The sequence below is a fragment of the Mizuhopecten yessoensis genome, unplaced genomic scaffold (assembly GCF_002113885.1).
Source record: "Mizuhopecten yessoensis strain PY_sf001 unplaced genomic scaffold, ASM211388v2 scaffold10447, whole genome shotgun sequence".
Taxonomy (NCBI): domain Eukaryota; kingdom Metazoa; phylum Mollusca; class Bivalvia; order Pectinida; family Pectinidae; genus Mizuhopecten; species Mizuhopecten yessoensis.
In genome coordinates, this window is record NW_018408551.1 from 293,582 (window position 1) to 309,601 (window position 16,020).

General features: G+C 35.1%; 1 protein-coding gene across 2 annotated transcripts in view; it reads right to left on the minus strand.

Annotated features, from left to right (window-relative positions):
- The window catches only part of LOC110460645 (probable E3 ubiquitin ligase complex SCF subunit sconB), a 40,385-nt gene that overhangs the window by 11,385 nt on the left and 12,980 nt on the right, over positions 1 to 16,020 (minus strand). Inside the window, exons 3-9 of one of the 2 annotated variants that reach the window (XM_021513676.1) lie at positions 8,409 to 8,579; positions 8,068 to 8,100; positions 5,503 to 5,672; positions 5,182 to 5,346; positions 1,181 to 1,340; positions 959 to 1,019; positions 83 to 165 (exon numbers count right to left, since the gene is read on the minus strand). In XM_021513676.1, coding sequence (XP_021369351.1) covers positions 83 to 165; positions 959 to 1,019; positions 1,181 to 1,340; positions 5,182 to 5,346; positions 5,503 to 5,672; positions 8,068 to 8,100; positions 8,409 to 8,579 — 843 coding nt within the window. The remainder of the gene's footprint in view (positions 1 to 82; positions 166 to 958; positions 1,020 to 1,180; positions 1,341 to 5,181; positions 5,347 to 5,502; positions 5,673 to 8,067; positions 8,101 to 8,408; positions 8,580 to 16,020) is intronic. The other variant, XM_021513677.1, reaches the window with a different exon arrangement.

The following is a 16,020-nucleotide window of genomic DNA, read 5'->3' on the forward strand; positions in this document are numbered from 1 at the left end:
CATGCACTTGAATACTATTTGTGCTGCATTAGGCCGGTGCCTGTGAAGGTAGCCAGGCATTAAGATAAGCCTGTTGACTTACCGATAAAAAGCTGGATATAAAATAGTGTTGTCGGGGATCAAGCTTGAGGAGAAATTTGTGAAGAAATTCATTCCTCCTTACATCTGTAAATACAAACAAAGCAAATTGGGAAATGAATGCAGGTGTCAAGATCTAGCAGGATGGTTTCAATCGATACTTTATCACCGAGCAAACTTTTAACTGATATGCTAGCCTGTTCAATTGGTCAAGCCTACAATATTACCTTGACATCTACTTCAGTAAGATATGTTACTAAAATACAAATGTCTGGAATTAGCTGTACAGATGTATAATTATGGTAGAAATCTTGTTTCTGTACAAACGTCAAACTTTGCTATAATCTTAAAGTTGTTTTAACAAAAGTACAGAATCCTGTTCCATGTACACCTCGTACTCACAGAACTTAGAAAACTAGACTGAGGGAAACAAATAGTTTGGTGCCTGTCTGGATTTCAGAGAGTTGGAGGTTTGTAAGTTTCCTTGTAAGGTCAATAGCATGTACGTTCTCTCCAGGTAAAACACAAACCTACCTGTAGAATGGTGTAATGTGTTGTCTGTGTACGAAATGACTGTTTTACTGTAAAACAAGGAGAGTTAAGCAGCTTTCACATAAAAAATCTATAATGATCTCACAGACAGATCCGTGATGTCTAAAAGGTGCAGGGGCCCAATGTACAGACTTCTCTACTCCATCACACTTCGATTCCTTTATCTTCAGTCTGAAAGATGAAGGGTGGGGTTCGTGGGCCTCCGTTTATACCCATGAAAAGTTGGGAGCCAAAGCTGGGTCATTGAGTGGGGAGGACTCAACACTTGATACTTTTCTTTAAACATAAAAGTTTTCTTTCACACATAAAAGTTAGAATGAATCCTCACCTGACCACTCATCCAAGTACCAGTGGATAACAGACCACGCCTCCTCGTCCAGCAAATTCTTCTGTAACCAATCAGGACACATGTAGATAATTACAGAGTATTTGTAAAGTAAAAAATCAACATCTTTATATACTTGTTGAGAGAAAAAAGAAGATCTTTGACACAAAACTATCAATATAGGAATCTGAATGTTCTGGATGATAAATCATTCTAATGACCTACCGTTTTCTTTTTCTGAGGCTGATTTTGATCATCATAAATGAAGCTGACAGAGGATTCTAGGGTGTAACGGGTAGATACAGGCAGGGAGCTAAGGGATGACCCCAGGTAGCGCATGTTTCCCTCATCCTGAATGTGACGACGGATCGGCATGTCAATGAACCTGTAATAAGCGTGTATGCTTACAATGTGTTTCAAACAGCATAGACAATTGTTCTTTATTAAAGTGTGAAGGATATAAATGATTAATTGGGATTTTACGACAGCATGATGTATCCAGTCCCATAATTCTGACAACAGGCTAACCAGGGGATACAGCATGACGTATCCAGTCACATAATTCTAACAACAGGCTAACCAGGGGGTACAGCATGACCTATCCAGTCCCATAACTCTGACAACATGCTAACCAGTGGGTACAGCATGATGTATCCAGTCCCATAACTCTGACAGGCTAACCAGGGGGGACAGCATGACGTATCCAGTCCCATAGTTCTGACAACAGGCTAACCAGGGGGTTCAGCATGATGTATCCAGTCCCATAACTCTGACAACAGGCTAACCAGGGGATACAGCATGATGTATCCAGTCACATAGTTCTGACAACAGGCTAACCAGGGGGTACAGCATGATGTATCCAGTCGCATAATTCTGACAACAGGCTAACCAGGGGGTACAGCATGATGTATCCAGTCACATAACTCTGACAACATGCTAACCAGTGGGTACAGCATGATGTATCCAGTCCCATAACTCTGACAGGCTAACCAGGGGGTACAGCATGATGTATCCAGTCACATAGTTCTGACAACAGGCTAACCAGGGGGTTCAGCATGATGTATCCAGTCCCATAACTCTGACAGGCTAACCAGGGGGTACAGCATGACCTATCCAGTCCCATAACTCTGACAACATGCTAACCAGTGGGTACAGCATGATGTATCCAGTCCCATAATTCTGACAACAGGCTACCCAGGGGGTACAGCATGATGTATCCAGTCCCATAACTCTGACAACAGGATAACAAGGGGGTACAGCATGCCGTATCCAGTCACATAACTCTAACAACAGGCTAACCAGGGGGTACAGCATGTCGTATCCAGTCCCATAATTCTGACAACAGGCTAACCAGGGGGTACAGCATGATGTATCCAGTCCCATAATTCTGACAACAGGCTACCCAGGGGGTACAGCATGATGTATCCAGTCGCATAATTCTGACAACAGGCTAACCAGGGGATACAGCATGACATTTCCAGTCCCATAATTCTGACAACAGGCTAACCAGGGGGTACAGCATGACGTATCCAGTCACATAACTCTAACAACAGGCTAACCAGGGGGTACAGCATGACGTATCCAGTCCCATAACTCTGACAACAGGATAACCAGGGGGTACAGCATGACGTATCCAGTCACATAATTCTGACAACAGGCTAACCAGGGGATACAGCATGACGTATCCAGTCACATAACTCTGACAACATGCTAACCAGGGGGTACAGCATGATGTATCCAGTCACATAACTCTGACAACAGGCTAACCAGGGGTGTAAAGCCAGATGCCAACTAAAGAAAGAATAAGTAAGAGAGAATAGATACAGGTCCCAAGTGTTGGGATGAGGGGAGCAGGGCCATTTTGTCTTCCTCTGTGTCCCCTAATTATTTAAGTGGACACACAAACCTGCTGGATCTGTAGTGAAGGCAGAGGTAAAAGTAAAAAGTAAAACTCTCATGCAACAGGATAAAGACAACTTCTCTAACATCAGCAACCCAGCTTGAGACACCCTTTCCAACTTGTACAAAAATCACACTGAAAACCCTCAGAACTTCTATTTTTCATAGGATGATAGAACCTATAATGTGCCAAAATATTCATGTTAATTAAAATACATAATTTTGAAGTGTTAGTACTGATTTAGTTAATCACTCCAAAATAATGGCAAGTATAATGTTTTTTTTCCAAGTTGTAAGTTTTCTTTATGTATTTTCATTTTCTATAAGCTATATGATGATTTTTGTGAGATTGTGATTTTAAAGCTTAACCTATTTAAATGATATTGTGAATTAAATCCTTACATATTGATACAAACTTTGTTTGAAAAGACTGAAAAAAACCTATAAACTAGAAATGTGTCAGTAACACATGGATACCCTGACAAGTTTAGAACAAGTTAAGGTCACAGAGGCCAAGGACAAAGGTCAAGGTTACAAAAATGTCATGTCTCATGTTGTACTCATAATGGTCATTCAGTTATATGTGAAGATACTTGACCATATCTGAATATAACCAGGAGTAGTCCATAACTGACCTTAAAGCAAGAAATGGACATGCATGCGCAAGAATATACACTATAGGCCTATGACAAGGATATACACTATAGGCCTATGACAAGGATATGCACTATAGGCCTATGACATTATACAATATAGGCCTATGACATTATACAGTATAGGCCTATGACATTATACACTATAGGTACACTATAGGCCTATGACAAGGATATACACTATAAGCCTATATGACAAGGATATACACTATAGGACTATGACAAGAATATACACTATAGGCCTATAACAAGGATATACACTATAGGCCTATGACATTATACAATATAGGCCTATATGACAAGGATATACACTAGAGGCCTATATGACAAGGATATACACTATATGCCTATGACATTATACAATATAGGCCTATGACATTATACACTATAGGTACACTATAGGCCTATGACAAGGATATACACTATAGGCCAATGACAAGGATATACACTATAAGCCTATATGACAAGGATATACACTATAGGCCCATATGACAAGGATATACACTATAGGCCTATAAGACAAGGATATACACTATAGGCCTATGACATTATACAATATAGGCCTATATGACAACGATATACACTATAGGCCTATGACAAGGATATGCACTATAGGCCTATGACAAGGATATACACTATAGGCCTATATGACAAGGATATACACTATAGGCCTATGACATTATACAATATAGGCCTATATGACAAGGATATACACTATAGGCCTATGACAAGGATATGCACTATAGGCCTATGACATTATACAATATAGGCCTATGACATTATACACTATAGGCCTATGACATTATACACTATAGGCCTATGACAAGGATATACATATATATAGAAAATTACACCTTTTGAGTTGTTTGATATGACAAACCTTTGAAGTTGATATACTATTTAGATTAATGCTTTCACCACCTGCCTACATAATAACACGGTATAATGGTTATTAACTCCCACATTTCCTACTTACCCGAGAGAAACACACAGTACCCTACGAAATGTCTAATTCAATAACTTTCATCTCTATCAACGTGTGTAACTTGTAGAAAACTGTCCAATAGGTCCATACAGACATATATTAATGTAATAAAATGTGCTTAAAAGGTTTTATGAATGTCAATAAACGTTTCATCCATCTTTATTGACCTTTAGGGTTTTACGGATGGGTTCTATCATTGGCCATGTAACACCACTACGACAAACCAACCAGGAACACTCACCTATCTTATCAATATACATTGACTAATAGGTCATTTCAAAAATATATGACAGTTATCAAATACAACATCAATGAGATTATGGCAGATATTTTATGTGTTTATAGTTTTATTGGATAGTATGAAGCTGTTGAATTGAGAAGGGTCTTTATTAGGAGACAGGTAAAATCTAAATCTACCAATGTCATGAATACAAATAATCTTGCCATCAAATCAAAATAAATATGACACAAGAACATTTTCACTAAGTTCTATTTATATATAATTCTGGTGACAAACAAAATGTTTCTTTTTTTTGATAGTTCAAACCAATGTCTTATCTTTTTAATGACTATTTACCAGATTTTATAACAATATTTACTTTTAAGCAGCATCTTTTTGGATCATCCTTTGACCTTATTTTCTACACCTCATCATGATGTTAAACACATAATTCATAACTGACTCTCACCTTAGTACAGGAGCACTCGAGTTGACAGCCGACATATCCTCAGAGTTAATCACGGAGACAGCTGGTTTTAGTTTGTTTTTGTGATTTTTCGGTAAGGTGTTAGATGTAATGATTTTAGGAAAGCTTGCTCCCTTCTTTTTATGTTTAGATTTAAAGTTGATCACACTGGAATGGAAAATAGAAACAAAATCATTTTCATCAATTTTTATGAAATATGCATATTCAAAATTGATGAAAAGGGAACCAAACCATATTCATATTTTAAAAAAAATATACGTTTTATGAAAAGTGCGGTATTGGCCATGAAGTATGTGTCTATACCTCAGGTCTGTTCCTTTGTCAGTGTTGGTTTTGACCCCACTAGGGATCTGGGGTAGCTTCAGTCCCATCTCATTATGTTCCTCAGCCAGGTAGGACACCTGCGAGTCGTCCTTCAGGTGAGCACTCTTCTCACGGAAATAATTGTCCTGGCGATACAGTTTCAGTCTCCTCTAAAAGATCACACAATTCATAGATAAAGCGATGTGGTACACCTATTCAGTTTGAATTTAAAATATCACCAATTTATTAAGGTTACTATCATTATGACAAACATAATCAGCCATTCCAAATGAACAGGTGTTTCATCATAATAAAATCATGCACTTTCATCATTTTATTAACTGCACAATGAATGTGATAAAACAGTGACATCACCTAAACACGCTGGTAATACATGTGTATCTAACCATCATTTGGTGATATACCTTTTCATAGTGTGTGAGTTGGTGATATATCACTACACGAACTAGTGATATCACTTAAGGATTACCGACATCTGCCCAAAATTGTAACTACAAATTGCAAACTGTTTTTCCAGCATGACCATGTTTTGATGAATCATTCTTAAAAAGAAAACCATCCCCACTGATATACCTTGTACGACTTTTATGATAAAATAATATACCGGGAAAAAATCAACAATATAGTGTTCTGAGTGTAAAAATTCAGTGGGGCCAAATCACTGGACTTCAGATTGTTATACTGTTCCTCTAGTTAAGTGAGCTACCTGTCAACAGATCATTATGGCCCAACTGTGCTAAAGTTATATCTAAAACTAAGGGAGGCTACTCACTATACACGAAAAAACACAGTGCAGTACGCGGAACAGGGATCCTTAATGATTCTGGTGATACCACCCATTTCATTTGATAGTAGTAGTAAATAATTTTATCAAATTTGTAATATTTATCTTTGTGAAATAAATATTTTATTGGCTTTTTATGTTTTGCAATCTTAAATGTATGTATTGGTCAGCATGATGGATTTTCTTAGCCAAGATACACATTATGAAATACTCATTAAGACAAAGCAGATAACGTCACATCAAAACCGTTTATTATCTTAAAACATTAAGGTTCATTGTTAAATTTATTGTTTAAGTATAAAATAACACAATTGTGGACTTAAGCGATAGTAAATATGATGAAATATGGACCAAACAAAATTATATTAACCTTGGTCAATACAACTCTTCGGGTTCATAATACATCCTATTCACAATAGTTATATTCTTTTTTTTTTATTATTCAGGATTTCAGTGTTAAGTTTTGCTAAGAAATATGATTTTTGCTATTTTAACATTAATAGCACATAAGTGAAGTAAAATGCCTAGCTATCATCAGTTTGACAATATCTGTTGATGACTCAATTCTGAGTGACACAATGCAGTTTACAAATCATAACAGGGACTTAATCTACAGTCTAAAGAGTATGTGCTTTAACTAGGAGTGTCGGCAGTATGTGTGCAAAGATGAAAATATCTAAACAAAAGCTTTAATTATCTACACCATATATACATGTAAAGTGACACAACCGGTCCTCAATATGCACACTACATCTTGGGTTGAAAAAGAAAACAAGTATGAGCTTGTGTAAGAAAAAAGCAAAGCATAAAAAGGAACATAGAATTAATAAACAAATGAAAAAAATACACTTGTAAACACAAAAATTAATATTAAAAATGAAACATACACCTTCATCAGTTTTAAGATTAACATTTCTTTTACAACGGACATACATGTACAACGGACATACATGTACAACGGACAGTTGTACATACTACATGTACAACGGACATACATGTACAATGGACATACATGTACAATGGACATACAAACTGTTACAACTAAGCTCAATCCACATGTTGTCAGTTGAATTAATTCCTTGAAATTGTAAAATTATAATAGTTTTGAATATTACTAATTATCAATATCCACATTATTATCAAACATCAGAAATCAGCAATATCAAGCTATGGTTAAGTAGGTTTTTTTCAAATTAATTCAGTTCAAATGTATCAACAAAAACAAGTATCTGGTATTTTTGCTTTTTTCCCCCCCTGATGATAATAATTTTTATTCAAAACACCTTTTAATTTTGTTACTTTAAAACCAATTTTATTGATCAAATTTGTTCAACAATTTATTCAAACTATTTGTCCACTCACATTTCTGATATTTTTGTTTAGAAAGATATGATGCAAAAAATAGGTTAGAATTTTGATAGTAATAATCGATAAAACTTTCAAGGAAAGGGCTTTGTATAAGTTGCATAATTTGTACCCAGTTCTGTTGCTATATTAAGGCAATCAAATATGTTTAAATAAAAAAATAATATAAAACTGAGTCAGTTGGGCAGGAATAAATGAAGGTACAGGTATTCTCATAGATAATTTTAATTCACTAATTGTGTAATGAGTCAGTATCCCAAAGTATTTGCAGTGCAGCACAGTTGACAGACAAGGTCTTCCATGTCTATGCATGTATATGAAATAGTACAGTAATTCCTGGAACTATTACCACACAAACTGTAAAAACTCTCCATACTAATAACATCATACTGTACCCGCTTCTCATTTTGTTTCTCCCTGTCCCTTTTCTGTTTGATAATGGAAATGTTTAATTCAACAAAATACATTATTATTCTATAAATAAGAGTATAATAAAATTTGATTATTGCTCAAATTGGCATGTGGACCAATATTGAAGTCACATATCAGATATTTGTCAGTACCGGACAGGATTCAATAAAAATGTAGAAATCATATTTTTTTCAGTTTAAAAATTGATGGTCAGTGAAAAATGTGAACGATTCCACTTGAATAAAAATGATAAGATGACCACTGGTAAAAACTGTGATACCTTCACAGAAAAGAGCAAATAAGATGAAAACATTTCCAAAGTTACCTGAGCTTCTCTCATGGCAGGTGTACTAACAGACTTGAAGTCCATTCCCGGGAAGTGACTTTTGGCGTTGTAGATAAAATCACGGTGGACGTTAGGCTGCATCACGGTATACAGGAACTGGAACTGGTTATGACCGCTCCGCCTCAGGAGGTTCTCCATCAGCTGACATCGCTGTAATGTGGAAACATTTTTTTTCATCAATCAATACAGACAAAATAATACTGCAAAGGAATCTATCCCAGTATTCAAGAATATTACATTACCAATTCAGCCTAATCACAAACACCCAGATGCTTTGTAATTTGGGATATATAAGAATGACTGTTGCAAAATTTGTAAATTAAAGTGAAGAGATGGAAGGTTGGACTAGAAAGAGGAGAGGGGTATATCAAATGGATGGGCTCTTATTATACTGAATACAGCACATATGTATATGTTCTTCAACAGCTGTACTGAGGTGTTGCTCAAATCAACATGATGTAAATGAGGTCACATTTTATGGCTGGTTTAAAATGGGGGTCAGTTTAAAAGGTCAGTTGTAATGTATAAATGTGACCTAGTTTTACATAAAGGTCAGTCGAAAAGGTCAATTGCCATGTATAAATATGACCTTGTTTTGCATGATATTCAGGTCAGTGGCAATACCTAAATTTGACTTAGTTTTAAATGAAGGTCAGTCTAAAAGGTAAATTGCAATGTCTTATAAATATGACCTAGTTTTACATGAAGGTCAGTCTAAAAAGTCAATTGCAATGTCTAAATATGACCTAGTTTTACATGAAGGTCAGTCTAAAAGGTCAATTGCAATGTATAAATATGACTTAGTTTTACATGGAGGTCAGTCTAAAAGGTCAATTGCAATGTCTTATAAATATGACCTAGTTTTACATGAAGGTCAGTCTAAAAAGTCAATTGCAATGTCTAAATATGACCTAGTTTTACATGAAGGTCAGTCTAAAAGGTCAATTGCAATGTATAAATATGACTTAGTTTTACATGGAGGTCAGTCTAAAAGGTCAATTGCAATGTCTTATAAATATGACCTAGTTTTACATGAAGGTCAGTCTAAAAAGTCAATTGCAATGTCTAAATATGACCTAGTTTTACATGAAGGTCAGTCTAAAAGGTCAGTTGCAATGTCGTAAGAAATTCACATTCGCCTTGCTTAGCTATGATTTCTTGTAAGTTCAATGTTACTCATGACATGACAAAGTAATATGCTACATACTGCAAAATTTGAAGTTTTGCAAAAGTCTGTGGTTAATTGCAGAACGTTGTTGCCAATATCAGACTTGTTAAAAGTTACCAAAAAGTCATGGAAAAAAACACTGCATGATTACACTGAACTAGAATACTGACAGGTCAGCAAGGGCCCCGCTATAAGCAAAAGCAAAAGTGATCATTTTAGATTAAAGGATATTGATGATATGGCCTTATTCATGTATGTTATCCTGAGTATAACTGCAGTAATTAAACAGAAGTATTGCAAGGACCTTATATGATTATTTTTACTGTATATTCCCATTCTCGTTTTTAGTAACAGCGACCTTGACCTAGGAATTTGTTAAACCTGCCTATTGCACATCTGTGTATTATCAAAATGTATCATCATAAGAAATTTCATTAAGTTTGGCATTCTGTTAGGGCCTAATACAATGTATTTTTGACAGTATATTCCCAATTCTATTTTTAGTAACAGTGACCTTGACCTTAGAAACTGTTTAAACCCCTATTGCACATCTGCATATCACAGTGTATCATCATGTGAAATTTCAAATAATCTCTGGAAACGAAAGTGCTGATGGACAGACAGACGGATGGACTCCGTGATTACTTAACAGGGCACCTGCATTAATGTGGGGGCCTAATAAAAGAAACACCATGTGATAACATGAATTACTAGCTGATTTAAGACCTTGATATAATACTCTGTGTTTTACTAATGGTCCATCGACCATGCTATCTATTACAGTTTTTCCTGTTAATGCATGTATTATCTATTACCTCACTTGCATTATGCATAAACCACACCAGCTTACAGATATATTTTTTCAGTTCAACGATTTCAATCTTTAAGTAGCAGTTAAACTGAATACTGATCAAGTAGCCTGCCTGTTAGGTTTTACATGGAATCACACGACATCAAAATGCACTTACATAAGAAATAGCAGGCTGTTCTCTCATACACACACCTCATTTAACATACAGCTCAAGTTTCAAGAGCTCTTGTCCTGCGAATATTTGTTCATATCTTGAAAAGTAAATAAAGCACATTGGCAATCGGCTATCTTTGATGATCAGACCTGATATTGCCATAAGAGACGGATGACTTTCTTACTTTCTGTCAAGTCTACGAGAGATACGAGTAGTCATCGGCTCAGTGTTTAAACACTTCATGTAGACATCAATATTTACAAGATCTACCCTTAAAACATACATATATCTTAAACCTGTTATTTAAGTCTGGTGAGATGCACTCCAGGCAGTAGTCTAATATAATGTACACTGTCGATATACATAATACATGTACTCTCCTTGACAAATTCAAGTTCCTTTCTGGAGCCTACATGTACAGTCAGGCACAAAAACGCTCCCTTATACCTTCAAATTAAACATTTTTCAAATTGTTTTTTTCCTTTTGTTTCAAATTCCTACTGTAAACAAAAATCAAGCGTAAAGTTAGCATTCAACCTCCAGTATTCGTTCTGACAGACAATTTAGGATTGAAGCAGATTTTCTATTGAGCAAGTGGATTGTACTTCAGATCAACAAAAATAAATCCCATTTACATATTAATGTAATATCAATTATACCATTTTAATGTATGGGAATGGACGCTAACAGATCTAGAGGAACCATGCCTATCATCGATTCTATTTGTCACAAGCTGTCTATAGTTGCTTTGTGTGGTTGTTATATATTATCTAAAAAAACAAATATTTATTGTAGAGAGTCTCATGCAGCACAGGTTTAATTTAAGCAATGAAAATGGTTCCAATAATTTTCAAAAGAATTTAGTTGGTCTAGCGGAAAGATGAAGTCTTTATTTTAAGTAAGCCAATCAGATATATAAGATGTTGTTGAAAATCCACCTGTGAATTTCAGAGGAGAAGTCTTGTGAAGGTTTTGCATCATGTGACCTCATAAGGCCCCACCCATCAGCCCCATCCTGACTATAGTATAAAACCCGGTAGATTCGTATCCAACATCAGACTAATGTTTTTTAAGAAGTCAAAAATGTGATTGTTTATGCACGACACACAACAGATGCGAGGTGATTGCAATAGGTCACCTGAGCGACTCATGTGACCTAACAAAGAGAAATTCCCATCAATGAATGTTAAATATAAGTTAATTGTTTAGTGTTTCACAACATCTACAGATGTCTACATATTATGCTATTTAACCATCATAGTTAGTTCATATCATTAGATGTAATGCTTAGCTGTTCATATAAAAATTAATGAAAATCAATAAATTGTTTGCTTTACAATTTTATTCAGAATTATGAAAATATCCATGCCTAAACTTATCTTACACAGCCTATATTGTCAGATAAACATGTGCTTTGAGGTAAAAAATACAAGAGTTTTATCAAAATGTGTACTTACACACTGGGTTGTTATATCAAGAAAGTCATATCAATGTGTCTGATATATGGTACATTTTGTAAAACCAACTGTAAGCTACACTGGTATGTCATTGATTCCTATACCCCACTCTCCAAAAAACAATCTACACTTGTGCATCAACACTGTCTTAAATAACTTACCTGACACTTCATATCTAGTTATCATAAAAATGTATCAATGTTTTCATTTCCATAAAGAGATTCAATATTGATGTTTGACCAGCGTTTGTGTATTGGATTTGGATAGTTTTAACTGGGTTATGTTGTCACAGAAATCAATGGTCATAATGAAATCTTGCTAAGGAAAAAAATATGATCAATGTCAGATTTGGTCGTTGTCAAAACATTGATAGATTTGTTCAATATATCACAGCAAGATTACATAACGTCCATATGGTGGAGCAATACCGTATTTGACAGAAATCAAATTATCATTACTCAATTTACCATGGGATTAAATATGGTGATCACAGCTACCAATCATTTAAAAATGTGCAGGTAAATATGCTCAAATGACAAACATGTTGATCCCTATGATTAAAATGTCAAAATGAACAAATAGTTACGGGATAAAACATGTTTAAAACAAATCAATTTATACGGAAATTGAGTCTGTAAAGACCGTGCTACCTGTATCAGTAATGATGATTGGCTATTTTCTGGCAGGGTTATCTGGTACAGTATAGGTAATGATGACTGGCTATTTTCTGGCAGGGTTATCTGGTACAATATCGGTAATGATGACTGGCTATTTTCTGCCAGGGTTATCTGGTACAGTATCGGTAATGATGATTGGCCATTCTTTTGCAGGGTTTCCTGGTGTATATATATATACACAGGGTTGTTTACTGAGATTTACATCAACCTCTAAATATAACCATAATGGTCTACCGTCATCATTTTGTGAAAGGATATTGACAATATAATCCCAGTTAATCACCCATACCTACCTGGCATTATACTTGGCCTGGCCATTGTGTGATTTATATGTTAATTTCCTTATGGCACTACAGAGCATAGGGCTGCCAGGACCACAGGTTTAATCTTTGGCCTGGTGTTATACAGTTAAAGTATGAGCTTGCAGCAGGCTATAGTCAGTTTCTGATTCTCAGTCTATGACAGGCAAAGCTGACAGCAAAAGATCTTGTTGAAGGGACCACTGAAATTTGCTATATTCTGAAATCCCATTTTTCAAAAGCACTGTTTCCGGACACTTGTCAAGAGCCATATGTTTTGTTGACAACTGTGAATGGTCAGGTCAGTACAAGCTGACCGCTCACCTCTCACCCAGTTAGCTTACATGTTCATTTCCATGAGGAAGTTACAGAAACTGCCAAGGGAGTTAGTCTTCAAGGGTATTTTAGTTTTAAACTAAAGGATTGCTTTTAATGTACTAACTCCCTGTACAGCAAATTCAGGGCAAAAGCAGGGATGTAGTTCATTTAAGAATTCCTTTTGTATAGAGTAGATACAGCAGAGGAACATATACTGATATAGCCTTCCATGGTCTGCCAGTAACAATTAGAAATGTAGTGTTAATAATTACTGTTCCTGAAGGACACATGGTCGGACAAATTGGAAATGCAATGGACAGAGGACAACTTTATACATTAAACCCCTTGTATTTTACAACCACCTTCAGTCCCACTATATCCCCACTTATCAATTTGACTTTATATGTGCTGCTTACATCCCAGTCTTACTGAAATACTTTCATGTGTCAAATCTGCTAATTTGGGGGGTGAGTTTGATACCGACCTTGGGCAATTGTATCACAAGAAAAACAACACGTAAACATACTCCCTGAAATGAATGAAATGGAAAGACAGGGCTCAAATGTTCAAAGCTGATTCGCAACATGTAAACAAGTCTTACAAACCATGTTTTTTTTTTTAATAACTGTTCAGGTACCGCTAATAGGATTGTGTCGCCATTTCTCAGTAGAATTTCTTATATTGCTTTGAAGTTTTGAAGTAAAGAAAATGTTCTGCCACAGAAATAATGTCAATAAAATTTATACTGACAAAGATTAGTATTGCATTAATGTATATCAATTTCATAAATGCCGAAATTGTGTAAAATTAATTCTCTATAAACGATTAAAATTGACATTTTATAATAAAACCATATACACATAGTAATTGCATGTAAGAGTTATTGTTCTTGAAAAAAATTCACAGTGGTGAAATAGGTAGCCGCTTTCCTGAAGTACAGAAAAATGGGCACATGTGACTCATTTATTAAGAAACAACTGAATTAATGCCTAGATTGCTTTGAAATACTTTAATATTGAAAGAACACATTGTTCTGTCAATAAACAACATACAATATTCATCAATTCAATATCAAACATTAGAATATGCGGAAATTGTGATACTGTCTCCCTACATTGGGTTTTCAACTAGGGATGTACTTCCTATTTCCGCTTAGCAATACACTCCTATGACCTTAATGTCTTTGTTGTCTTCATGTAATCAATGTTATTGCCTATGCATGTATTTTAAGATCAATATTTTTGAAAAACATATGAAACATTTGTTCATTTGTGTTTACACCAATCAGTCTTTGAGCCAATGTCAGTATAGTTGACATATCACCGTCTAAATACCAATATTGTGTAATCATTAATTTGAATGATGGTTCAATCAATGTTGGTTTTTTTATATTTCATGACCAGGTTGTCAGCTGATATTAGTTCCAATATAAACCTTTTACCTCAGTCAATACAAACAAGTGACACTCCTGTCTCCATTATCATTTCACTGAGAACCCTGATCAATTATCATTGTTATTTCTGACAGCTGTATGGCTATTTATCCACTAAATATTCTAAACGAACGGAATTTTATTTCAGCTAACCATAAAATTGTCATACATATTTATTTGTGAAAAGTTGTTCAATATTTCTCGACCACAGATACAATTTGATATTCGTGAAGGATAAACATGGCCATTTCCAAACATCCTGTGACAAAATGATTATTGATTTAACCTTTTGTAAGGTCTATCAATCTGACATTCACGTTTATATGCCTACTTGAATGACCTATACAAGGTATAGTGTACACCAATGGCATAAACTTCCCACTTCAAAGCTTTATCCTGTACAGGATGTAGTCATCCCCACAACTCTCCCTGTAGCCAGGGACAGTATATAGACCCTGCTGTAGCTTAACAACGTCCAGCAGGTAGGATCATCATTTAATGTTTACGATCGCAACAAAATATACAAGCTTGGATTCAATTTTTCAGTGAAAATAGTATGTGATTTTTTTTTAATTTGTGAGGAGAAAAAAAAAATCCTGTTCATTCTGTTTTAATTTGTCATAAATCTTGACCGACATTCAAAGTTAAGCCCCAGTCTATAGCTATACCTGTGTGTACCAATTAAGTCATTGTTTTAGATTCCTCACACAGAGCTAGATTGCTCTATAATCCGGTACAATATAAAACGTCTTTATAATACATAAGCACCTGCTTTTTTATAATCTATGACCAGCATCTCAAGTGTTTCACGGTAGATTTACTTTCTGGTCATTGGAAAAACATAATAAAAGGTAGTTGTTTTGGGTTTATCAGCTAAACAGTGTAATGAAACCAGCCTTTTATAGAACTGGTATCAGGTACTGTTACATACAGCCGATTACCATAGGTAGGAGTTTCTAATGTATAGTTAGCTTGAAAATTTTAACAGAAATGAATAAATAATATATATTTACTGATATAATACATGTATGGAAAATCTTCTCAATTTCTGCATATGTTATGTACTCTTGTTTAACTTCCACATACATATCATACCAAATACATTGTTGACTTGGGTAACCTCACAATGTTTATAGTGGACCAAGTTAATAATAACCTTATCAATCAAGCTAATCTTTTAATCCTCAACACAACATAGGAAATACCTCTTTACAGAGAGAAAGGGCTGTAGCTCCATTATGAATCTTATTTCCTCACAAAATGGATTAATTCAAT